General features: G+C 37.3%; 2 protein-coding genes across 8 annotated transcripts; both read left to right on the top strand.

The window, feature by feature from the left end:
• Nucleotides 1-1,262: 1,262 nt before the first annotated feature.
• On the top strand, nucleotides 1,263-5,971 carry LOC101889148 (nicotinamide/nicotinic acid mononucleotide adenylyltransferase 1). 7 transcript variants are annotated; one of them, XM_020038727.2, is made up of 7 exons: nucleotides 1,263-1,384; nucleotides 1,524-1,719; nucleotides 1,789-2,195; nucleotides 2,317-2,418; nucleotides 2,475-2,626; nucleotides 5,257-5,638; nucleotides 5,702-5,971. In XM_020038727.2, the coding sequence occupies exons 2-7, from the start codon at nucleotides 1,614-1,616 to the stop codon at nucleotides 5,738-5,740; spliced, it is 1,188 nt and encodes a 395-aa protein (XP_019894286.1). In that variant the 5' UTR covers nucleotides 1,263-1,384; nucleotides 1,524-1,613; the 3' UTR covers nucleotides 5,741-5,971. The 7 variants fall into 7 exon arrangements, with proteins under 7 accessions (XP_019894286.1, XP_019894285.1, XP_011294756.1 ...); XM_059126867.1 differs by lacking the exon at nucleotides 1,263-1,384 and adding an exon at nucleotides 1,421-1,439; XM_020038726.2 differs by having other exon boundaries at nucleotides 1,342-1,719.
• Nucleotides 5,972-19,336: 13,365 nt separating this feature from the next.
• LOC101890342 (uncharacterized) lies at nucleotides 19,337-25,102 on the top strand. The gene is made up of 6 exons (XM_005188951.3): nucleotides 19,337-19,902; nucleotides 19,981-20,226; nucleotides 20,286-20,395; nucleotides 20,460-20,600; nucleotides 24,331-24,537; nucleotides 24,604-25,102. Exons 1-6 carry the CDS (start codon nucleotides 19,544-19,546, stop codon nucleotides 25,089-25,091), a joined length of 1,551 nt encoding a protein of 516 aa, XP_005189008.1. The 5' UTR covers nucleotides 19,337-19,543; the 3' UTR covers nucleotides 25,092-25,102.
• Nucleotides 25,103-26,495: the final 1,393 nt, after the last annotated feature.

Consider the following 26,495-nt stretch of genomic DNA (forward strand, 5'->3'; position numbering starts at 1 on the left):
TTGGCCGAAAGTGATGAACTTGGGTTTCTCTGATGAGAAAAAAATTCGTTGTTCAGCAGTTTGTAAACAAAAAAAATGATCGTGTTTACTTGCCAAAGAGTTCAGCTGAAAATGTGCACCTTCAGTTTTCCACCAGAACTCAAGCGCCTGCCATGGTGATGGTGTGAACCGCCATAACAGCCGATGGTCGCTCTCCGCTCGTATTAATCGACCGTGGCATCAGAATAAATCCCGAATATTATGGCGAAAATATTCTTCAGGGTGTATTAAAGCCTTGTGCACGCAAACGTTATGGCCAAAGGAAATAAAGAAATATAAGTAATCGTGTGAAAGTAAGAATTATGAGTCACATGTGAAATGAAAATTTTGACATACACACGGAAATAATGAATAATTGTTGTTTGAAGAAAAAAGTAGTTCTTCAAGAAAATTGTGTAATAACACCTTGTCTATAATTGGCTTCGTCAATTAAAAAACAAATACAATTTGTAAATTATTTTTAAAATAAAAAGATAAAACGCGTAAACGCTTCCTGGCAGAATATCAAAAGATTTTTTATTTATTTGATATATATCCTCATTTATAAAATTGATTAAACAACGTGAAATATGAATGCTAAAATATGATTTATACTGTTTAGTAATTCAATTGCATGGTATAATTATTACAGCAGGAAATCCCATCTGATTTGACTCCATTTATTTATATACAATAGGTATTCACGTTTTCGATATAAAATTTCACTGCCGTTCAATGTGAAATTTTTTTGGCCTAATTATAGTAAATAATGCTGTCATACTTTACAAAACGCCAACGGCGATGGTACGGAAAATTTTTTTCGAGGCAAAGGAACAGCGACACCACATTAGGTAAAATAGTCGTGTATCTGTAAATTTGCAAAATGTAGAAAACTTTATTGCTCTGTTCCAGTACCTTCAAGAAAAAAATAGTTTTCCAATTTTCTTCGATATCATAGAGTGATAATCGGTTATCGTAGTAAAAACTTTCACCTTCTTGCAGTTCTGGAACAGACCATATGTATATATATAGTTTGTTTTCAATTTTTAGAGTGATGTTGCTTTTTCTCGTATTTTCTAGCATTAATTGTTAAAATGTTTTGTTTTTATTTTTAAATACATATGTATACAAACACGAAGTTGGCAAAAGTCAAGCAAACTCAGAAAAAAAATGTTTTCTGACGAACGAATACAAAACTCGTTCCTTCGTTCCTCCAGTGAACAAACAGCTGTTTTCGATGTTCTAAGACCCTTTTAGCATTCCCTGTTTTTTGCTTTGATTCGTATCTTTATCATGCATTTCCACTTTGTGTTTTTTATTTTTTTCTAATTGGCTCTCTATTTCGCATTGAACTTGAGTTGCGTCGGTACGTGCTTTCCTTTGAAATTAAACCAAAATAATAAAAATTGTTTGTAAATTGTGTATGAAAAGAATGGATATAAGGAAATGAAAATACAAACTAATGCAAATCAGTGAATTTAAATAAAAAATTTTCTAAATTCCAGAGTGTGTGGGAGTGTTGGTTATTGAATAAACAATTTCAAAATAAAACTTTGTTTACAGTAAGAAAATATCACTTTTAGTTTGCCAGAAAAATGTCTATATTATTGGAAGAAACATCAAATCGTTTGTTGCCACGAATTGTCTTAATTGCGTGCGGTTCCTTTAGTCCACCAACTCCGATGCATCTTCGAATGTTTGGTAGGTGCATATGACAATACAACACACCGGTTGTTCGCTTATAAATATATCTATTTTTCAATTCCATAGAAATTGCCAGAGATCATTTTGAGATGTGTGGCAGCCATAAGGTAATTGGTGGTATTGTTTCACCCACACATGATGCATATGGCAAGAAAGGTTTGGCGCCAGGCAAGCATCGTTGTGCAATGGTCAAATTGGCTTTACAGTCATCATCATGGATACGTTTATCCGAATGGGAAACATTGCAGGATGGTTGGTCGCGGACGCAGGCCGTTTTGCAATACCATCAAAATTTTATGAATAATTATATAAATTCTCCCGATTTGGATAATATGAATGGAGATGATAATCATGTTCCTGGCTGGTTGCCACCTAGCTTAAGAGAACGTCGGGACCCGGTTCAATTGAGGCTGTTGTGTGGGGCCGACCTACTCGAATCATTTGCTGTACCTGGTCTGTGGGCTGAAGAGGATGTAAGTAAAGCAAGGCTGAGAGGGGTTTTTACTGTTTTCAAAATATATTTTTCACAACAAAACTAAATGTTGTGAAATTTGAATATCACGTCATTATGCAATTCATTTACTTATTTTTCAGATTGAAGATATTGTTAGCAATCATGGGCTGGTGGTTATATCACGCAGTGGTTCCAATGCCGAAAAGTTTATCTTTGAATCGGACATTCTAACAAAATACCAAGTAAGTTTAATGCAACGCGATGAAAGTAAATTTAATCAATATTTCTGTCAATGTAGCGCAACATAACCCTTGTTACCAATTGGGTATCGAATGAAGTAAGTTCAACAATGATACGACGTCTGTTGAGTCGTGGACAATCTGTGAAATATTTAATCGATGATTTAGTCATAGAGTATATTAAACAATTTGGATTATTCCAATCTAAAACGTAAGTAACCACAAAATACTATTTTTGCATTACATACATATTGTATTAGCTGTTCGTAAAAACATTTTCTCATTATTGCACCACACGTCATTTATTGCAATCGGCTTTTAACAAAACATTCTCAAACGTACACTGGAAGCTTTATTTTCATCCTTTTTTTCGTTACCAACGTTGTCGTCATAATCCTTTGATGTTTACATTATTTTTTTTGTTGAGTTCTTTGTCATATCCAAGTTTGTTGTCTGTTTGTGTGCAAATACATAAATATCTACCTATTGTTTTGTGCTTTTTCTTTCTCTTTTTTTTTGCTCCAAAATAAAACTGTCAACCAATTTATGAAACCATAAAGCAATTCTAGCTGACCTTCTACTAGTAATCATTATCACTCTATGCAAGATAATCACAACTTTAACAACAGCAAATTATTGTCATCACAACGTAGTTGCCTTATACGAGCATCTTCCAATTACTTGACAACAACAATACCAAGTAAACTTTTATTACTTGGCACTGAAAGCACCAGCACCGCAACAGACAGCCCCATTTTTAGCTGGAAATTGTTTATGGAGTGTGAGTTGATGATGAAATGCATTTTTTCCGTTTATTTTATGGCAGTGAACAAAACAATACTGGGATATTATTTTATAGTTTTTGTTTTTTTTTTTTTTTTTTAATTTATCAATAAAATATTTTTAGTTTAAAAAATTTCTCGAAAGTCATTTTCGTTTGTGTTTTTTATTTAAATGTTTTTCAGTGTACGTTTGAATATTTTTAATTTTTCAAGATAATTTTTGTTTGCCTAAAAGTATGCACAGAAAATTGTTAAAAGAAGTTGACTTGCTTTAGACAATTGTCCAAAACATAAGGACAATACGTTTTCCAAATGGAGTAGAGTTTTGAGTTGCAACGATACTGAATTGATCGTACGTTTTAATTTAAAATCTTATATATAATACAGGGAGAGATAAAAAACTGCAACAAAGTCAAACGCCATAATTTTTACATATCTTTTAAAATTTTATGAATAAAAGAAAATATATCGGAAATAGCCTCAAATTTTAGAATAAGTTTAGATTTTTTCAAATTGGTCACCTTTGGCACGAATTATGGCCTTCAAACGGCCAACGAAAACGTCACACGTTGCCCGAATGTTGCTCTGCGGTATTTTGGCCCATTCCCGGGGAAGCGCTTGCTTGAGGTGATCGACACTTTAGTAATTTTTTCAGTGCAAACCTTGCTTTCCAAAATACTCCAGACACAATAGTCCAACGGATTGTTATCCGGAAATTTTGGTGGCCATTGTGCGCCGGAAATGAAGCGAGGAATCTCGTTTTAACACCCTCCAGAATATTTTCGCTGTTGTGAATAAATCTTTTGTGTCTCGTACCACCGCTCGTTACCGTGATACTGGTAGCGAAGCCCGACGTCAAGGAAGTGGACAGAAGAAAACAGCAACATCAGCAGAAATGGCTCGAAAAGTAAAGAAGCGACTTGTTCGAAAACCGCGTTGCAGTGACCGAAAAATGGCTCGTGAGCTGAAAATATCGCAATATTCCATTCGGCAAATATTGAAAGCTGAGCTCGGGGTAAAGTCATCGCTCTCAGCTCGTATTAATCAATCGTGGCAACAATAAATGCTGAATATTATCGCGAAAATATTCTGGATGGTGTATTAAAGCCTTAGGCATGCAAACATTTTGGCCGCAGACCTTGAACATTCCAACAGGACTCAGCACCATCGCACTCAGCACGCGCCACCGAAGAATGGTTACAAAATGAGGTTCCTCGCTTCATTTCCAGCGCACAATGTCCACCAAAATCTCCGAATGCCAATCCGTTGAACTATTGTGTCTGGAGTATTTTGGAAAGCAAGGATGGCACTAAAAAATACGAAAGTGTCGATCACCTCAAGCAAGCGCTTCCCCGGGAATGGGCCAAAATACCGTAGAGCAACATTCGGGCAGCGTGTGACGGTTGCAGTGGCCGTTCGAAGGCCATAATTCTGTCCATCTTAATTTGTAATCACGCACAGGTCGCAATTATTTTCCGATTGTCGCGAAATTGAGTATGCAGGTGGGGAATAGAAGTCTACTGCTTTTGGAGATGATTGCAAAATATTTAGGGTTAAGGTTAAAATAGACCAAAATGTATCTTTAGAGATTCAAATGGACCCAAAAATTAAATGTTTTCTGATTTTACAGTCGGTCCCACACGACTTTAACCTATGGTTACTCATTTGATTTTAAATTTAATAGAAATGTTTCGAATTTTCAAATTGAAGAGTTACTTTCGTTGGTGCTACCACTACGCCGAATTTTATTTTTTGGCTTCTTTCTTATAACAGAATGAGTCCACCATTTTTGGTTTGTAATGATCTCTAATTTTAATCACACCCAGCAGTCTTAAGTTCATTGTTTTATTAATGTCCCCATATTTCTGTTGCAAAATATAGTTTTCTTGTTTTCTTTTGGCCTTTTCGTTTTGCACATTGATTGCAACTGCTGAAGTGGCTTCTGTTTGGTAGATGATTCTGATTATTACAATAACTAATAACATAGAATTCTTGTTTTACATTCCCTTTACCTCTTCACACATGCATTTCAAATCCCCTGTACATTCCGATATATTAGTAAGTATATAACATCCCTGGTTAGAAAACCCAAACAGAATCTCCTTAACATTAATCAACAAGAAAATATGCAAATATCATCAAATGAAACCACACCGTCTGATGTGGAGGAAGATGATGATGATGACGACGACGACGATACTAACAACGAAGATCTTATGGATGAAACCGATTTTTCTATTACTAAAATTATAATACCCAGAACTAATTTAGATAATCGCAGGACATCAAATGTCTTTTGCTGTGGTGATACCAAAGGTAGCAGTGTCTTGAACAAATTGCTGGGTGGCAAAACGCACAAAAAGAAATCAACGGGACCTGGTCAAGCTGTACAAGTTGTAACAACGGAATATGGTGTTACTGAAGTTTTGGATGAAGATGGGGTATGCATTGGCGATTTTGTTTTTGGATATTGTTTTAGATATTAATATTTGTTCTTGTTTTAGATGAAATCCAAAAAATTTAAAGCGGCTGATAATGTCTAATTTTTGAGAGGCTTTTTTTTGTAAACTTTACCGATGACATGACTGTAATGGCTTTTTTGCTAAACGGACAATCGAATGGTCCATGAGGAAAGATATAATGTTTTTTTTTTTAATACTGTTATTTTAAATAAATATATATGAATACAAGGTACTATATGATATAATCAATGTTAAATGTGCACTTAAAGATATTCGATGATAAAATATATACAACCCATGGTCTCAGTGCAATATACGTTTTTTTATGTACGATGTGTATATAAGGCCACAGTTATTCGAAATCTGTGTGTCCAGGGATATTTGTGTAAAAAAAATTCTACGTTGGCTGATCTTATGCAGAAGAGTTGTGTAAGAGAGTTTTACTCACCCTTTACACCCTCTACACCCGTTCCATTTTACCCCGATCCATTATCAGAGTTTAGAGTTTCATCGATCCATTATCAGAGTTTCCCAGCAGAGGCAGCGGGACTTTCGAATGAGCGTGATGAGCTCCGGCCTACCAACCCTACGGATCGCAGAGTCAATGAACTGACAGTGGAAGTCAACAGGTTGGTACAGGAGCATAAGCGGAGCATAAGAAAGAAAAAGAGAAGTGTTGCAACATTGGAACCGATTTGAGTAAACTGTGGGTAACGGCCCGCCAAAGACGTGCCTCCACAGTTTACGATGGGTGATGTTGCGAATGTCATCAGAAAAGCTAAGTCATCTAAAGCGTTGGGTCCCGTCGGAATATCAATGGTAAAATTTAAGCAACTGAATACGCCGGGAGTTGAGTAACTAACCAAAGTCCTTAACTTGTCGTTAGCCACCCAAATAGTTCCCGAAGCCTGCAAAATGGGCAGTGTGGTCCCGCTACTGAAGCCTGGCAAGGATGCCAGCAAAGGCACATCATACAGGCCAATTTCGCCTTTGTCGCCAGTAGCAAAGACTGTCGAGGCAGTTGCTAACCATCATCCAGGACGTTGAGAATACTACCCTCCGGCCAAATTTGAAACGTTGGATAGTCAACTATATGTGTGAACGCCAGTCGCACGTGGCCAATTTTGCCTTTGTCGCCAGTAGCAAAGACTCTCGAGGCTTTACTCCTCCACAGTATTAGAAGAAGCTATTAAGTTGCTTACCATCATCCAGGACGTCGAGAATACTACCCTCCGGCCATGTTTTAAACGTTGGATAGCCAACTATATGTGTGGACGCCAGTCGCACGTGGAATTCCGGAACTAGAAGTCTAAGCCCCGTAGAGTGAAACAGAAGGCATCGAGATCGTAACATATGCGGATGACTGTACAATAATGGCGTCGGGTTCTGTAGTTAATGACATATGTGTCAGGGTGAACAGCTATCTCTCGGAGCTTGCCGGATTCTTCCATGTGAGGAATATGAAAATATCCGCCACTAAATGAAAAGATGAGAACACAGCTCAATGTGTAGGTCGAGGAGCACATAATTCCGACCACTAACCACCCCAAAATCCTTGGAGTCACATTCGATAGCATGTTCAAGTCTTCCGCGCAAGCCCCAGCTATCTGCGATAAACTAAAAAGTAGGAACAAGGTGCCCAAGGCGCTAGCCAGTGCGGGTGTGGATAAGGAAACTTTGTTGACCTCTTATAAAGCGATAGGTCGGTCTGTGGTTAGCTATGCGGCTCCAGTGCGAATACAAGTGCAACGCAGTGGAAAAGTAGGCAGACCTGCCAGAATGCCGTCCTGAGAACTGCAACAGGGTACCTCCTCATGACCCCAGTGGACCATTTACGTGAGGAGGCGAAGGTGCTTTCCTTACGATAACAATCATATGCTTTTGTTGCAGTACCTGCTAGGGTGTTATCGTGGGAGTCTTCCTAACTGCCATATGGTGGACATGATCTAGAGAGAGAGGTCAGGTGATATAAGAGAGAGCCCCTAGATCATTAAGCCTATCAAGCGGGTCTGAATAGCATTCATACTGATGAAGAAACAGATGATTGCGTATACGTCCATTTCTCCTTCCAATTACAATCTGACAATATAAGAACTAGGTAGAAATCCAGCGCCATCGTTGGGCCCAGACAAAACATTTTTATGAATTGTCTAAACCTTCATGTCATGCTGAACAATGAGAAGGATGAACAATTTTTTATTACAACAGTTTTCAAAGCATCCAAGCGTATTATTCCTGGCGAGCAAGTTTCCTCTTATGCCAAGCTATTCATAAAAGACACCCACATTGATATTGGAGTACCGGTGCTCCAAATGATTGGAACCACTTGACATTGCAAATACATTTCGAAAATGAACACAAATCTCCCTACTATCACCCTTGAAAATATCTACTATTTCAATGCCAAAAAGTATGCTACACAGTTCTGCCATCATTTTATTTGAATATTTTTATTCCCGAGATTTGCGGATCACAAACAAGCCGCTGTCCTTCCATTTAACGTTAAGTGAGCTAGAGACGCTTATATCAAATAGTATTAAAACCACTAATGCTAATGCAATGTATACAGGATGAGATAAAAAAACTGCAACATTTTTTTTTTAATTTTGTGGAATGAAAGCAAAAGATGTCGGAAATAGCAGCAAATTTTAGAATAAGTTTAGATTGCTTCGAATTGGTCACCTTTGGCACGAATTATGGCCTTTAAACGGCCAATGAAACCGTCACACGCTGCCCGAACGTTGCTCTGTGGTATTTTGGTCCATTCCCGGCGACGCGCTTGCTTAAGATGATTGCCACTTTGGTAACCAACTCTGGCCAACCTTGATTTCCAAAATACACCAGACACAATGTCCAAGGTCTGCGGCTAAAATTTTTGCGTGCCTAAGGCTTAAATACATCCTCCAGAATATTTTCGCTATAATATTCGGCATTTATTCTGATGCCACGGTCGATTAATACGAGCGGAGAGCGACCACCGGCCCACACCATCACCATGGCCGGCGCTTGAGTTCTGCAAATGTTTTCTCATCGGAGATAACCAAATTGGCCATACAAAGCTCTTTTGAGTCTATTTTCTTTCTGTTGCGGTGTAAGTTCTTGCACTTTTTGGAATTTCGATGGCTATACCCCAAGCCCATATTTCAATATTTGCCAAATGGAGTATTGCGATATGTTCAGCTCACGAGCCATTTTCCGGCCACTCCAACGCGGGTTTCGATCAAGTCGCTTCTTTACTTTTCGAACCATTTCTGCTTATGTTGCATTTTCTTTCGTCCACTTCTTTAACGTCGGGTTACGCTACAAAAAAGATTTATTCACATTTAAATGCTGGAGTGCTCTAACGATAGCCACTTGTGGTTTTCCAGCCGAATATAAAAAAATCACACTATCGCGCTTGAATTCCATCTCGAATAACTTTTTTCCTGGAAAATTCTCACCAAAATGCTTTTGTACGCTTGTAAACAATATAATGAGCTGTCACTGGAGTAATTTTAACAGCTGTCAAACGAGTGGCTTAGAAATGATAGCAGTCTGAAGATGGTTGCAGTTTTTTCATGTTTCACCCTGTATTACAGCTGAGAAGATGGTTGCTTAAAATATTGCACTTAAAACTATGTAGACTACTATCATGGATATTAAAAGGCGTACTACTGGATGGGGAATTCAACGCATAGGAAGATAAACTAAAAGGGGATGTCTTCAAGCCTTGGATTAATTATTGGGGGCACTGTAGGTCAAGGCTCTTGGGAGTCAATATTATATATTCTAGGTAAGTAGTATAATTTCTTTGGTTTAACCATTTTGCATTGCCTTGTCTTCTGCCATTTTAGGATTTTGGGATCAATGACACTTCTTTGGTGGAACTTCTTTGCACTTGTCAGCTTAGATTTGTTTTCGGAAGAAAATTAAATAAAAAAATAATTAAAACAGTGACAGGTTGTTGATGAAACAAACGGTAGCCGAAGTCAGTTGGCCAAACAGCCAGCAACAACATTAACAGACAAGCAAATGATGAAAAACGTTACTTTAATTGAATTTAATTAAGATTTTATTTGCTCCGCATAAACGTTCAGAGTGATTTTGTTCGGGTGACTCCCAAACATCAGTTGAGCAGCTTCACTGTGAGGTAACCGAAAAATATTCTCAATGACCATTAACTCACATTGGGGAGCCAATGAACCTTTTTTCTCTGTTGTTGAAGATATAAAAAATAAACAAAGATGTTTATCGTCTCATACCCCGGTGATGATGAGAAAAATGGCTACTGTTTGGAGTGATAACCAATGCTGGGTGCACAATGGGAAAGAAAGCAGGGAAGTTGAAATTTGAAAAGAGTAGCACAAGGTGAGTGCTATTACAAAGGAAATACGGCTAATTAAACAAATATCTCACCGAAGACGTAAAATGACAAGAGAAGATGCCCATATCCATCCATCCATCCATATATTTCCAAATCTACAAACGTAGATCAATGTAAGCTAAGTGTCAGATCTGTGATTAATCATCAACAAATAGTGTAGAAGATTAAAGATCGAATGTCATATTACGAATATTATTAAATATATGTCATGTCGGAATGTCTTTCGCAACCGACGGAAGCAAATGGTCTGTTCCATAACTGCAAGAATCTAAATGTTTTTACTACGCAACCGATTTCCGATTATTCGATTTGAAAATATAACCAAGACCCTCGAAATAACTATAAGCAGGGTGTATATAAGAGCAATACCAAAATGTTAACCAATATTGATAATTTTTTTCAAGGAAGGGTTCTACATGAAAACAGTTGAAAACATAAAATAATATAGAAAATATGACAAAAAAAAAAAAAATACTTGACTTAGAAATCCGCATTGAATAATGGGGTCCCTTTTTGTCAAAAAATTTGGCTTGAGAACCCAAAACTCTTATGATATTTTGTGCATTTGTTTTTTTAACATGCAGAAGGAAGCGAGATAGATCCATAATTACTTTTGAGGATCTTCATAGAACCACTTTCTGAGTCGATTTATGCATGTTACTCTGTCTGCCCATGTTTTCTGATTAAGGTGAAATTTTCCAAACAATATTTGTTTGGCCCAAGGACAAACCCTTATTGAATTTGGTGATATTAGGATATAGCTCCAATATATATCTTATACCGATTTCGGGTTAATTGCGCACCAAATGGCCATATCCGCCAAAAAGTCAAAAGTACACCCCACCGAATTTAGTCTAGAAGCAAGCACACCATATTTAGAGAAAATCGGTTCAGATATTGCTATAGCTCCCATATATACGTTTCATCCGATTTGGGGTTTTAAGTCACTTACATGGGTAATATGTACTACACAATAATGGTATTTGGTATCGGACATCACATCGAAATCGGTTCAGATTAGGATATAGCTCCCATGTATATCTTTATCCGATATCAGGTTTATTGTGCACCAAATGGCTAATATCAGCCCAAATAGTATAAATTTTGGCAATTACCACTGAATTCATCCTGGAAACCAGTACTTCAAATTTAATGTAAATTGGCTAAGATAAAGCTATAGCTCCCATTTATATGTTTTATCCGATTTGGGGGTTACAGTCCCTCACAATTGTAATATGCATTCCACAACAATGATATTTGATCTTTGTGTTTGTGGTTAAGATATGGAGGTGATTTTGGAAATGTATACCATAATTGTTCGAAAAGAACTAAGCGGTACTAAAGTTGGTATTGGGTGAAGGTATAGAGCTGAAATCCCGAAATTTGATATTGAGGTCTCCATTGGTATCTTGTGGTGGTTTTGCAAATTTATACTATAACTTTTGCAAGAGTACTAAGAGAGGTAGAGATGTAAATGTTACTAAATTTGGTGTTAGGTGAAGGAAAAATGTTTCCTATTAATCTTTTCGAAAAAGAAAAAAATTGAATGAAATATACAAAATCGAATGTCTGAAAATTCCCCTTCTATTTACGGTACTTTGCGATGTAAACTTTCTCAAACGCCAATACACTTGTCTTCTTTTTATACCCTCCACCATACTATGGAGGGTATATTAATTTTGTCATTCCGTTTGTAACTCCTCGAAATACTCATGTCAGACCCAACAAAGTATATATATTCTTGATCAGCGTAAAATTCTAAGACGATTTAGCCATGTCCGTCTGTCTGCCTGTCTGTCTGTTGTAATCACGCTATCTTTCGAACAAATTGAGATAGTAGGCTAAAATTTTGCACACATGTATGTTTTGCCAGTAGGCAGGTTAAGTTCGTAAATGGGCCATGTAGGTCCAAGTTATCATATAGCCCCCATATAACGGTACCTCCCGATATTCGGTATTTTAATGATTTTAGCGACATTATTCACCGGAATTGTTTCAAATTTCGCATGTGAAGTTCGAAATGAATACTACAGCCTATGACAGAAAATTGTCTGTGCAGGTCCACGTCTTCATATAGCCCCCATATAATGCTACCCCCTGATATTCGGTATTTTGATGATTTTAGAAACATTATTTATCGGAATTGTTTCAAATTTGGCATTTGAAGTTCGTAATGGATACTACAGCCTAAGACAGAAAATTATCTGTGCAGGTCCACGTCTTCGTATAGCCCCCATATAACGGTATCCCCTATATTCTGTGTTTTGATGATTTTAGCTACATTTTAAACAGATTTCTCTTCAAGTTTCGCAATTAAATATTGTAATAACTTATGACAAAAGTTGCCTATGAAGGTCCACGTCCTCGTATAAGCATTCGGTATTTTTAAGATTTTAACAGAATTTTTAACGGATTTTATTTTTATACCCTACACAACAAGGTGGTCAGGGTATTATGTCTTTGTGCATTTGTTTGTAACAGGCAAAACGAAACGAGATAGACCCATAGTTCCTTTTGATGATCTCCATAGAATCACATTCTGAGTCGATTTATGCATGTCCGTCCGTCCGTCTGTCCATGTATTTTTGTAAACAAAGTACAGTTCGCAATTATTGCCCTATCCAGATGAAATTTCGCACAAATCATTTGTTTGGCCTAAAGACGAACCCTATTGAAACTGGAGATAATCGGTCAAAATTTAGATATAGCTCCCATATATATCTTCGTCCGATTTGCCTTTTATTGTGCACCAAACGTTTAATATCAGTCCGAATAGTATGGAATTTTGCACGTACGGTCAGATTGGACCTCAAAATAAGTATACCAAATTTGATCGAAATCGGTTCAGATATAGCTATAGCTCCCATATATATTGTTCATCCGATTTGTTATTTTTGTCCTCCGCAGCTGTAATATGCACTCCGTAACAACGATATTCGGGGAAATATAACAAATACAGCTCAGAAATATCTTTGCCAAATTTTATCGAGATCGGTTCAGATTTGGATATAGTTCCCATATATATTTTTATCCGATTTCAAATTAATTGTGCACCAAATGGGCAATACAAGTCCGAATTTAATAGATACAAATGCTTCGGCATATTTAGTTCTTTGAACTTTAAATTATAATAAGAATCATAGCGTGTATGATTGAATTCTCCCATAAAAACTTTTTATTGTTATGCGCAGCTCTACTAAATTAGCAGAGTGGTGTAGGGTATCATAAAGTCGGCCCGCCCGACTTTAAGAATTTCTTTACTGTTTTTTTTTTTGGAAATTGCCAAATTTGTACTAAATGGTGGAGGGTATTAAAAGTTCGGCCCGGCCGAACTTACAGCTTTTTTACATGTTAGCTCTACTTTCACAATCTGCCAAATTTTTCCAGTAATTATTTTTTGGTGTTGCACAGCGTAATATAAGAACATGTAGTTGGCAGACCTTCTAGGACGGTTACCATTTTGTAGGAGTTATAATTATTCAACATGATGAGGTACTTGATGGAGTGGTCCGGCATTGTCCATTTTACCTGACCTAGCACTGATACGAATATTGGGATTTGCAAATTTTTGAAGAAAATTGGATGATTCTTACTTACTTAATATTTTCTACGAAAATATTGACATTTTGTGGGGGAGGTACCAGAAGGAGTGGGCCGATACTACCCATCTTTGAACTTGATCTAAGTTTGAAAATAAAATTGCGATGTACTAAGTTTGGACCAAATAAGATACTCCCCTCGAGAGTTATCGTGCACACCAGCCAGCCAGACAGACGGATGGACATTCCTAGATCGACTGCAAATATCCTGAAACGGATTTGGTCCCAAGAGCTCAGTGTCTAAAACAGTTATTTCGAAAAGGCACGTTTTGCCCGTATTAAATGATATATACCCTCTGTAGATATTTGACTGAGGGTATATAAAAAAGACCTGCAATTACCCACCCCACCCACCTTTGGCGGGGCCTGTTGTATATAAAAATCATAATACCAATCTTGTCCCATTGTGCAATAAATTTTTATTTAATTGTTTTTCCTTAAAGACCGAAAATATTGTATATTGTTCTTGTTGCTGTTGTTGTAGTAAGTTTTGACCAAAAAATAAAAAATGGTCCTAAAGCAACAAATAAAAATTAATTTCTCATTTTTCTTTTTTTTTTTCGTTCGTTTTTGTTTTCATTTAATCTGTGTGTTGCTATCTATCTCACTGTTTGTTTGTTGTTGTAAATTGTTTTACAATTGTTGTAATTTCATTGAGACTCGAGTCAGTTCGCGTTTGCTTTTTTGGCCGGTGGGGTGGGTTGGGGTCCGTGATGCCGGTGTCTTGAAATAATTGTTATTTTACCATTTTCCTTTTTCTGGTTGCTTTCGAACGAAAGCTTCTGGTTTTGAAAGGTTCAGCCAGTGGAGGTTATTGACATTCCAGTGAACTTCAGGGCAGGGTAGGCAGGAATGAAGTAACGATAATTGTTTGGCTACAACGTAAACTGAGGCAGTAGTAACAACACGTCATGCTGTTGTTGTTGTTGTTGTTGTTGTTATTTCCGCCGGGGGCCAGGTTTTTTCCTCGTTTGCTTTGGCACATGCAAATCAAGGGCTTCCCTTTGATTTGCGTCAGAAGGTTCTTGCTGTTTGACGATATATTTTTAGTACTGCACTGCTCTCTATTCGTTACGATTGTGGAGCAATGGAAGTCTTGAATTGCATTCAAGTTAGAACGCACCACCATGACAGTTGGTATAAATGCGGGAAACTTGTTGCAATTTCATCCACATTATTTGCATAGTTGTGTCTCCATTGACCACAATTTGTTTCCATCGAACGGAGGAAACAAGAAAAACAAACCATCAACAACGAGAAAGAGAACACTGCGTTATTGCCAGCACAGTGTTTAAATTATTCCCTTAAAAGACTGATTTTAGAAAATTTTTGTAAAGGTCCACAGACGGTAGAAACGTTTTTAGAAAGTATTCTTTGTAGAGAAGATCGGTTGGAAATTTATCCTGCTAAATTGTAATCCCTTGAGAACTAACGACTAAAATATATGAATATGTTGTCGTTTGAATCAGAAGTAAAATTAATTCCTAACAAGGATTCTATTTGTGAAGAGGATTTTTCTTTCGCTCGAAAGCTTTTCAGGGAACTTCTGTTGATACCAGCTTTAATCAACCATGCCATGATCAACCGTTCAACAAGACAAATACGTAGTATCTGGTCAAATGGATACACCAGCCTCAAGTATAAAAACCAGTAAAGAAAGGCTTAAAGTCGGGCGGGGCCGACTTTATGATACCCTACACCACTTTGCTAATTTAGTAGAGCTCCGCATAACAATTAAAAATTGTTTATATGAGAATTCAATCATACACGCTATGATTATAATAATAATTTAAAGTTCAAAGGACTAAATATGCCGAAGCATTTGTATCATTTAAATTCGGACTTGTATTGTCCATTTGGTTCACAATTTTAAATCGGATAAAAATATATATGGGAGCTATATCCAAATCGGAACCGATCTCGATAAAATTTGGCAAAGATATTTCTGAGCTGTATTTGATATATTTTCCTGAATATCGTTGTTACGGAGTCCGTATTACGGCTGTGGGTAACAAATATAACAAATCGGATGAACACTATATATGGGAGCTATAGCTATATCTGAACTGATCTTCACCAAATTTCACATACTAGCTTCTAGACTAAATTCGGTCCTAAGTGCCAAATTCCATCCCATTTGGACAAATATTAGACGTTTGGTGCACAATATAAGGTAAATCGGACGAAATTATATATGGGAGCTATATCCAAATCTGAACCGCTCTCGATAAAATTTGGCACATGTATTTCTGGGCTATATTTGAAATATTTCCCCAAATATTGGTGTTAAAGAGTGTATATTACGGCTGCGGAGGACAAAAATAACAAATCGGATGAACAATATATATGGGAGCTATAGCTATATCTGAACCGATTTCGATCAAATTTGGCATACTTATTTTCAGGCCTAATTAAGTTGTATGTGCAAAATTCCATACAATTCGGACTGATATTACACGTCTGATGCACAATAAAAGGCAAATCGGACGAAGATATATATGGGAGCTATATCTAAATTTTTACCGATTATCTCCAATATGGTTCGTCCTTGGGCCAAACAAATGATTTGTGCGAAATTTCATCTGGATAGGGCAATAATTGCGAACTGTACTTTGTTTACAAAAATACATGGACAGACGGACGGACGGACATGCATAAATCGACTCAGAATGTGATTCTATGCAGATCATCAAAAGGAACTATGGGTCTATCTCGTTTCCTTTTGCCTGTTACAAACAAATGCACAAAGACATAATACCCTGACCACCTTGTGATGTAGGGTATAATAAAATGTCGACTGAGTCAACATGAACGAGGGCATTAGAGGCATATAATTACCGGTTACAACAGGAGATTCAATAAACGATATTGTATCTGACCGGATACCTGAGAGACCGGATGCCTGTGTGAATCGTTAATACCAAACACATATTCGTGCATACAAGGCACCAACCGTGCCGCGTTGAAAGCTAACAAGTAAACAGCAGCCAAGTTCGGTCGGGCTGAACTCGAAATTTTTCAAAAAAAAAATCTATAAAAAATATCTCTCAAATGAATCATTTACGAAATTTTAAACAATTCCGGTCGATTGGTCTATAAATGCGACCTGTAGAGCAACTGCAAAATCAGAAAATTTTCCAAATTTTTTGATCCATTTCAACACCAAAATATTATGCGATCATCGCCAAAATATGGGGTTCTATTCTGGCTCCTGAAGAGAGATTACAAATTAACATGGGCAGACGGACTGACCGACATACATAGCTAGTTCGACTCAGCTCGGCGAGCTAGGAAGATCCATATATACTTTCCTATGTGGAAACCAATATTTCGAGGTGCTACATAATTTTTGGCCCAATCAAACTTGTAATACCCCCAACACAAAGTGTTGTAGGGTATAAGAAAAATGTAAAAAATATGGCATTTGACTTTGTGGCAGTTTTTTTTATCTCACCCTGTACAATGTCTTGCCACATGAGCTAGAACCCATTGCTAGAAAATGTTGCAAGAATCATCAAAATACCGAATATCTGGAGGAACCATTATATCGGGAGCTATACCAAACTATGAACCTATAACTAACTACAAATACCCAGTTTTAGACAAATCCGTGGAAAAGTGTTGCAAAATGTATCAACATACCGAAGATCATGAGGTACTGTTATATGGAGGCTATTCCAAAATGTGGACCCATGCTTAAAATTCAGCAGAACTATAATACATTATGATCTACAAATACCAATTTTTAGATAAATCCGTGTGGCGAAAATGTGGCGAAAATCATCAAAATACCGAATATAGGGAGGTACCGTTATATGGGAGCTAAGCAAAGAAGTGGACTGCATAGTCAATTTTCCGTCACCGACTGTAGTACTTATTACGAACTATCGTTACGAAATTTGAAACGATCTCGATGAACAATGTCGCTTAAATCATCAAAGTACCGAATATAGGGAGGCACAGTTATATGGGGGCTATAACTAAACGTGAACCTATATAGCCCATTTTCAATACCAAAAGTCCCACAAACAAAACACACGTTTGTGTACAATTTTATCAACCTGCTTCAATTCGTGCGCAAGATAAGAGTGATTTTCAAAGACGGACTGAGAGACGGACGTTCCCCGTAAAATCGACATCGAATTTTATGCTGATCAAAAATATTCAGGGTAAAATAAAAAACTGCAACAAAGTCAAACGCCATAATTTTTACATTTTTTTTTTTTTAACATTTTATTGAATGAAAGCAAAAAATGTTGGAAATAGCATCAAATTTTAGAATAAGTTTAGATTTGTTCGAATTGGTCACCTTTAGCTCTAATTATGGCCTTCAAACGGCCAATGAAATTTACACGCTGCCCGAATGTTGCTCTACAGTATTTTGGCCCATTCTCGGCAAAGCGCTTGCTTGAGGTGCCAACCTTGCTTTCCAAAATATTCCAGACACAATAGTCCAACGGATTGGTATCCGGAGATTTTGGTGGCTATTATGCGCTGGAATTGAAGGAAGGAACCTCATTTTGTAACCATTCATGGGTTACGAGTGCTGAGTCCTGATGGATTGTCCCCAGTCTGCTGTCAAAATGTTTTCGTACCCAAGGCTTTAATACACCCTCCGGAATATTTTCGAGATAATATTCTGCATTTATTCTGATGCCACGGTCGATTAATACGAGCTGAGAGCGACCATAGGCTGTTATGGCGGCCCACACCATCACCATGGCCGGCGCTTGAGTTCTGGTGGCCCATCGAAGGTGCACATTTTCAGCTGACCTCTTTGGCAAGTAAACACGATCGTTTTGTTTCTTTACAAACTGCTGGACAACGAATGTTTTCTAATCGGAGAAATCCAAATTCGGCAGTTTACCACTTTCGGCCAAGCGAAGCAACTCTTTAGCTCTTTTGAGTCTATTTTCTTTCTGTTGCGGTGTAAGTTCTTACACATTTTGGAATTTCAATGGCTTTACACCGAGCTTATTTTCCAATATTTGCCGAATGGAATATTGCGATATGTTCAGCTCACGAGCCATTTTTGGCCACTGCGACGAGGGTTTCGATCAAGTCGTTTCTTTACTTTCCGTCCACTTCCTTGACGTCGGGCTACGCTACCAGTATCACGGTAACGTGCGATGGTACGAGACAGATAATATTTATTCACATTTAATTGCTGGAGTGCTCTAACGATAACCACTTGTGATTTTCCAGCCAAATATAAAGAAATCACACTATCACGCTTGAATTCCATAACGAATAACTTTTTTTCTGGAAAATTCTCACCTAAATACTTTTGCACGCTTGTAAACAATATAATGAGCTGTCACTGGAATAATTTTAACAGCTGTCGGACAATTGGCTTTGAAATGACAGCAGTCTGAAGTTGGTTGCAGTTTTTTCATCTCAGCCTGTATATAAACTTAATACACCCTCCATACCATGGTGGAGAGTATAAACATCAATTTGCTCATAGAATGCGGCCAAACCGCCTGTCACATTGACTGGACAAGATATCGTTTTGTCAACAGATTCTATGGAGTATTTTAAAATCGAATATTACACTATATTAAACTATATTTTCTCTGTCGAAGATAGACTTTTAAATTATTTCGTCTTTAGAAATATCTCTTTTCAAACCACTATGCAGCGTGGCGCAGAGCTTCCTAACAACCTAACTCTAATATTTTGGTTTTCGCAACTTTCTCTCTTAGACTAGCTGAATTAGAAACATAATAAACTCGAAAGACAAAAGAGACGAATAAATAATCAACATAACATAGCTGCATGGAAATGTCGCACTTAGTACAATGGGCTAGATGGGCTGCAACATGGCTTCAGTTGCTGTTTTCAAATCCAAGTGCAATGTTGTTGCACCAAACGTATCGGCAGATTAATTAATGTTTGCAGAGCTTTTAGCAAATTGGAAAAATGTCATCAAAATCATTATGGCTGAGACCATCGAAGGCCTATCAGCGTCCGGCTCAGACGTCCAGTGATCAATTACCATTTCTGACAAGGTCACGATTTAGTGCTTTGCCACATTTTCGGCCGACCAAGGGTCACGATGCTGAGGAGAATCTGTCGCTGTTTATAGCCATACTCTATGTGGTGGATATGTTTGGGGTATTTCCGTTTGTCACTCTGCCCGCTTTATTGGTGGAATTGGGATTTTTCGGCATACCTTTGGTCATTTCGGTGGTGGTATTACAAATTTACACCTCGTTTTTGCTGAGCGAATGCTGGACCATGGCCGAGGGTTTGGATTCATCGATTGTGCACAAGAGCAGGTGGGGAAAGAAGAATTTTAAACCACCACTGAAATAATAATCTTAAAATCTCTTTGTATTATTTATCTACCTTTAAAGATATCCCTATGCTGCCATTGCGAATCTGGCCTACGGTCGTTATTGTGGTTTCTTCGTTACCATTCTCCTGGATGTGAGCATCTTTGCTGCCGGTATTCCCAATATTGTTATGGCTGCCCAGAATCTTGAATTGGTGGGAGATCGCATTACCAATGGGGAATTTCATTTCTCATTTTGTTACTGGACCATTATTGTGGGGGTGTTCATAAGTCCATTGGTTTGGCTGGGCAGTCCCAAGCACATGAGGTGGGTTGCCAATTATTTCTTCAATTATTTTATTTTAATATTATTTATTTATTTTTTAGAGGATTGGCCATTTTATCCGTTTGTGTCATGATCATCATTGTGACTCTCATGTGGTTCTGTCTGTTTGCGGCCAAGCCAATTGGCAAACCCTTTGAAGGAGTTAGTCTGGGTATGTCTTAAAGGATCTTATTTTTGGGGATTTTTTTTATTGAATTTGGTTTTGTTCATCACAGAATTGCCACCGTTTTTAACCATTCTAAGTGGCTACAGCATTTTGGCATTCCAGTTCGATATCCATCCCATGCTTTTGACTCTTCAGATTGATATGCAACAAAAACATCAAGTCGCCTGGGCGGCATTCAGTGGAATATCAAGTGAGTTTATAAAAAAGTAATAAAACAGCAAAGGTCGGCCGGACCGAACTTTTAATTCCCTCCACGATTTGGAAGGAACTTGAAACATTTCAAAAAATTACGAAAAATAACGCTACAACTTTATTCGGTGGCTATACGAAGACGTGGGCCTGCATAAGTATTTTTTTTATCATAGGCTGTAGTACCCTTTAAGATCTTCAAATACGAAATTTGAAACAATTCTGGCAAATAATGTCGCTAAAATCATCAAAATATCGAATATTGGGAGGTACCGTTATATGGGGGCTAAACTAAGAAGTGGACCTGCAAACAAAATTTTTAGGCATTGACTGTAGTACCCATTACAAATTTCGAATATGAAATTTAAAACAATTCCGGTAAATAATGTCGCTAAACTCATCAAAATACCGAATATCGGAAGGTACTCTTATATGGCGGTTATACAAGGACGTGGACCTGCATACGTAATTTTTAGGCTTAGGCTCTAATACCCATTACAAATTTCGAATACAAATACCGAATAACGGGAGGTACCGTTATATGTGGGCTATACGAAGACGTGGAAATGTTTAGGCATTGACTGTAGTACCCATTAAAAACTTCGAATATGAAATTTGAAACAATTCGGGCGAATTAAGACGCTAAAATCATCAAAATACCGAATATTGGTATTTTGAATGAATGAAAAAGCTAATGTACCGTCCGTAGAAATGTGGAGGGTATAAAAGTACAATAAGAACTGAGAGGGATTTTTGGACCTTATGTCCCCAGTTTAAATATCTATATATAACAAGTAAGCAAAGACTATAGTCGTGCGGGGCCGACTATGTGATACCCTACAACACTACAATATGTTACAATATGTCCAAATCCATATTGGAAGATTTCGCTTTTGAAATTAGGATTGCCCAATATTTATACACTCCGTCGTGCTGTTAGTTGTTGTAGTCCATTTTACAGCTAAATATAATCCAATGGTTATCCAAAAAGCTAGAAGACGGAAGACCGTGTCCTTAACTTTCTTCACAGGCATGTCGATTGGCTTCAATTGTGTGATTGGAAAAACATTTCTGTTTTTGGTTAATTTGAACCCCTAAATATTTTGAAATCATCTTCAAAAGCAAGAAGGCCCTCTGTATCTCAAAATTAAGACTCATCTATATGATTTGCTTGTCTACGATATTTGGTTATATTCGTCAACGAAATCAGCATAAAAAAGCCAAAACTTCGCCTTTTGTGTATTTCGGATATGTAAGTAATGCTGGTATTTTTTACACAAAATTAGTGGTCCATTTTACCCGCTGTCGTAAACTCTATCTTTATGAGAGATTTCGTGTCTTTTGGTTTCTATTTGTGACTTTTATAACGGCTGTAAAATCAGGAAAAAATTCAGTTGTTGGTCCATTTCAATCCCTAATATATTGCGGATATCTTTGAAAACAATAGGCCTAGCCCTTCTGAGCCCCACCCTACCCCAACCTGTGTTGCAGGGTGAAAAAATATTACAAAATATTATAAGTCAAATTAAAAAATCGCATGCGATAAAAAATACGAAAAAATAAAAATATGTCACAAAATCTATGTTAACATCATTATTGGTATATTTTTATGCGATTTTTTAGATTTAATTCCTTTGTGCCAAGAGGCGTTCTGAATTGACAAAATTTGTCAAAATCGGTCCAGTCATTCTTGAGATATAAGCATTGTAGCTAATATCCCCTTCCTTTCTATATATACATTGTATATATTTCGCTATAGACATCCGATATATTTACTATCGGCATCTACGTAACGGTCAGAGTTAACCTGTTCGTCTATTTGTGATTTCGGTGGGATTAAAAATATTCGCGATTAATAGAAAATTGGCTTTTATATAACACAAATGTTATGGTCTATTTCATCCACTAAATATTCCCCGATGACCATCAAAATTGGAAGGCTTCTGCCCAGCCCTAAGCTCTAGCCCCATGTTAACTTCCGCTTTGATTGGTCTATAATTGCGACCTGTAGAGCAACTGCAAAATCAGAATTTTTGCAGTTTTTGGTCAATTTCAACCCCTAAATATTATGCGATCATCTCCAAAAGAAATAGGGTTCTATTCTCACCCTAGCCCCACCTCCATTCAAATTTCGTGAAGATCGGGCCATAATTGCGACCTGTAGAGTGATTACAAATTAACATGAACAGACGGACGGACGGTCATACATAGCTAGATCGACTCAGCTCGGCGAGATAGGAAGATCCATATATACTTTGCTATGTGGGAAACCAATATTTCGAGGTGTTACATAATTTTTGGTCCAATCAAACTTATAATACCCCCAACACATAGTGTTGTAGGGTATACGTATATGCCGGCCATGCTGATGAAATTCGATCGTTTTTCTTACATTTAATATTTTAATTGTTTAAGTCTGGAGTGTTTTTAATTTCATACAGGGTGAGATGGAAAAAACTGCAACCAACTTCAGACTGTTGTCATCTCTAAGCCACTCATCCGACAGCTGTTAAAATTATTCCAGTGACAGCTCATTATATTTTTTACAAGCGTACAAAAGCATTTTGGTGAACATTTTCCAGAAAAAAAGTTATTCGTGATGGAATTCAAGCGTGATAGTGCGATTTCTTTATATTTGGCTGGAAAACCACAAGTGGCTATCGTTAGAGCACTCCAGCATATAAATGTGAATAAATTTTTTTGTGTCTCGTTCCATTACTCGTTACCGTGATACTGGTAGCGTAGCCCGACGTCAAGAAAGTGAACGGAAGAAAACAGCAACATCAGCAGAAATGGTTCGAAAAGTAAAGGAGCGACTTGATCGAAACTCGCGTCGTAGTGGCCAAAAAATGACTCGTGAGCTGAACATATCGCAATATTCCATTCGGTAAATATTGAAAAAGTCCAACAACTTACACCGCAACAGAAGGAAAATAGACTCAAAGGAGCTAAAGAGTTGCTTCGCTTGGCCGAAAGTGGTGAATTGCCGAATTTGGTTTTCTCCGATGAGAAAAAATTCATAGTCCAGCAGTTTGTAAACAAACAAAATGATCGTGTTTACTTGCCAAAGAGGTCAGCTGAAAATGTGCACCTTCGGTTGGCCACCAGAACTCAACCGCAAGCCATGGTGATGGTGTGGGCCGCCATAACAGCCGATAGTCGCTCTTCGCTCGTATTAAACGACCGTAGCATCAGAATAAATGCCTTGGGCCCACAAACATTTTGGTCGCAGACCTTGGACATGATTCAGCACGAACCACCCAAGAATGGTTAATCCCACTAAAATCTACGGATTCCAATCCGTTGGACTATTGTGTCTGGAGAATTTTGGAAAGCAAGGTTGGCACTAAAAAATACCAAAGTGTCGATCACTTCAAGCAAGCGCTTCGCCGGAAATTTGAGCTGCGTGTGACGCTTTTATTGGCCGGTTAAAGGCCATAATTCGTGCCAAAGGTTACCAATTCGAACAAATCTAAACTTATTCTAAAATTTGATTCTATTTCCGACATTCTTTGGTTTCATTCAATAAAATTTAAAAAAATGTAAAAAAATATGGGTTTGACTTTGTTGCAGCTTTTTTATTTCACCCTGTATATAGTGATTTCAGTTGTTGATGTTGCTTGTTTTGTCGTAGGTCATGTCAAGGGATAATCGCTTTTGCCAACATTTATCCAAACTTACATTTTTTCCTATTTTATCCAATACTTACATTCCTATATTTTAATTTCTAGTTACCTGCTCCATGGCGATAATTGGCTCCGTCATTGCTGCCTACAAATTTGGAACTATGATTGCGGAAAATCTCTTGGAAACCTTGCCCAGCAGTGTGCCCCTTTACATCTTACTGGTGCTGATGGCTTTGCAGTTATGTTTCTCTACAACGGCTGCCAGTGCGGCATTATTTTTGCAATTGGAGAATTTCTTTAAGATTTCAGAAAGTAAGAGAATCTCGAACTCATTTAGAGAATTTAAAATGAAAACTATTAGCTTTATTTGCTCTCTAGATTTCTCGTTGAAGCGCGTTGCCGTACGCACCTCAGTGGTGGCACTGCAAGTAATAATATCCGAATTCCTACCGAGTTTTGATGCCCTAATGGATATTGTTGGTGGCACAATAACCGGCCCATTGGTCTTTATATTGCCACCCTTGCTGTACAGAAGAATGGTGCAATTGGAACGTTGCCATCAAAGAATAGCCACCGAAGCAGCTTACGGCAGCCTACCATTGGATTTGAATTATGAACCAATGGATGGACCACCACCACATTTTGATCGCAGTTCGAGACGTACACTGGCCGCAATGTGGGAGATATGTTGGCTGCGCACCGTGTACACATTCAATCGATTCCAGTGCGACCTGTCTCTGTCAATGGGTGTGCTGATTTTCGGTATATTGGCAACGTTCTTTTCGACATATTTGAATTTATTCGAATTGAATCAATTGTTTACAAATAATTCTCCATGTTTTGGAAATGTAACCAAGCGGCATTAAAGGCGGAAGAAGTGGTGTTTTTTTTCGGAAAAAAATTATTTTTAAGAATGCTTTTAATTGGGATTTAAATAGAATTCCTTTTAATTTTTTATGCCAAAATTCTCATTAATCCAATATTGAGCTAATACCCAAATACCTCTTCAAGAAGGTAAATAGTATCAGTCAGCTTTGCCGACATATGTATACTTGCAGCCTTGTGTTATGATTGTTGAAACTGTTGACCCTTTATGTGGGCAAATATTGTCAATTTCGTATCTGACCTATGTTTGATATAAATGTATAAATCCTGACAATTGTTACACTTTGTGTGGGTGATACCAGAAGTGGTCGGGTCGATATGTATCATCTTCACACCAGTTCTTTTGATAGTAGAGGCGAAGTTTAGTAGGGCGAAGTTTAAAACGAATCAGATGCTTTTTCACATTTTATAAGAGTTATACAGGCGTGTCACAGGGACGAATTCGGTACGAATGTGATTTTAATTTTTTTATTTAGCTTCTACAGAAAAACTAAATCGGTTTTTTTCGGTTTGAAACCACTTTTGTTTTTGGAAGTGAAATTGTATTTTTATGGAAACTTGTGACTTTAAAACACTTTAAAGTAATAACAAGTAAAAAAGCTGTAAGCTCGGCCGGGCCGAACTAGCTTCTAGATTCAATTCGGTCGTAAGTGCCATATTCCATCCCATTTGGACAAATATTAGACGTTTGGGAGCTATATCCAAATCTGAACCGATCTCGATAAAATTTAGCAAATGTATTTCTGAGCTGTATTTGCTATATTTACCCAAATATTGTTGTTACAGAGTGCATATTACGGCTGCGGAGGACAAAAATATCAAATCGGATGAAAAATATATATATACTAGCTGAACCCGGTGCGCTTCGCTACCCCTTTTGATTTTATATGCATTCAAAATTTTATTTACCAATATATGTTGGATAAAGAAAAACAAATTTAAAAATTAAAAAAAAATATTGCACTAATTTAATGCGTTAATAAACAAAATCGTTACAAAAGCAGTAACATGACATGCATACACGAAGGGTTTGTACTTTGGATTTATTTATTTCATAGCAAATACCAAGCGTGCAGGAAACTGCAATTTTTTTAAGTAGAGTGGTTTTTCTATCGCAATTAGTGAATTCGAGATAGCAACATACTTCGCCGTAATAAGCGTATTTCAAATAAATTGCTGTGTTGTTTTTTAGTGTTAGCCTAAGGCGTTGTGGGTCAATGGTTCTTATTAAAATCATATCCCAATCTGATCCGATTTAAATATAATTTAAAAAAAATACTTTTACACAAAACTCCGCCACACCTTTCATAATTCATTGAAATTGGTGCGTCAAATATGTGAAATCGGCCGAGAATATATATATGGGAGCTATATCCAAATCTTAA

Source organism: Musca domestica, unplaced genomic scaffold (assembly GCF_030504385.1).
Source record: "Musca domestica strain aabys unplaced genomic scaffold, Musca_domestica.polishedcontigs.V.1.1 4, whole genome shotgun sequence".
NCBI classification, from domain to species: domain Eukaryota; kingdom Metazoa; phylum Arthropoda; class Insecta; order Diptera; family Muscidae; genus Musca; species Musca domestica.

What these genes read in the sequence shown, in the direction of transcription:
- LOC101889148 (XM_020038727.2), top strand. Translation starts at nt 1,614, where the DNA reads ATGTCTATATTATTGGAAGAAACATCAAATCGTTTGTTGCCACGAATT. An exon ending in GTCTGTGGGCTGAAGAGGAT is followed by an intron (nt 2,196 to 2,316) that starts GTAAGTAAAGCA and finishes CTTATTTTTCAG; the next exon opens with ATTGAAGATATTGTTAGCAA. An exon ending in GGATTATTCCAATCTAAAAC is followed by an intron (nt 2,627 to 5,256) that starts GTAAGTAACCAC and finishes CCGATATATTAG; the next exon opens with TAAGTATATAACATCCCTGG.
- LOC101890342 (XM_005188951.3), top strand. Translation starts at nt 19,544, where the DNA reads ATGTCATCAAAATCATTATGGCTGAGACCATCGAAGGCCTATCAGCGT. An exon ending in TCGATTGTGCACAAGAGCAG is followed by an intron (nt 19,903 to 19,980) that starts GTGGGGAAAGAA and finishes CTACCTTTAAAG; the next exon opens with ATATCCCTATGCTGCCATTG. An exon ending in TTTCTTTAAGATTTCAGAAA is followed by an intron (nt 24,538 to 24,603) that starts GTAAGAGAATCT and finishes TTTGCTCTCTAG; the next exon opens with ATTTCTCGTTGAAGCGCGTT.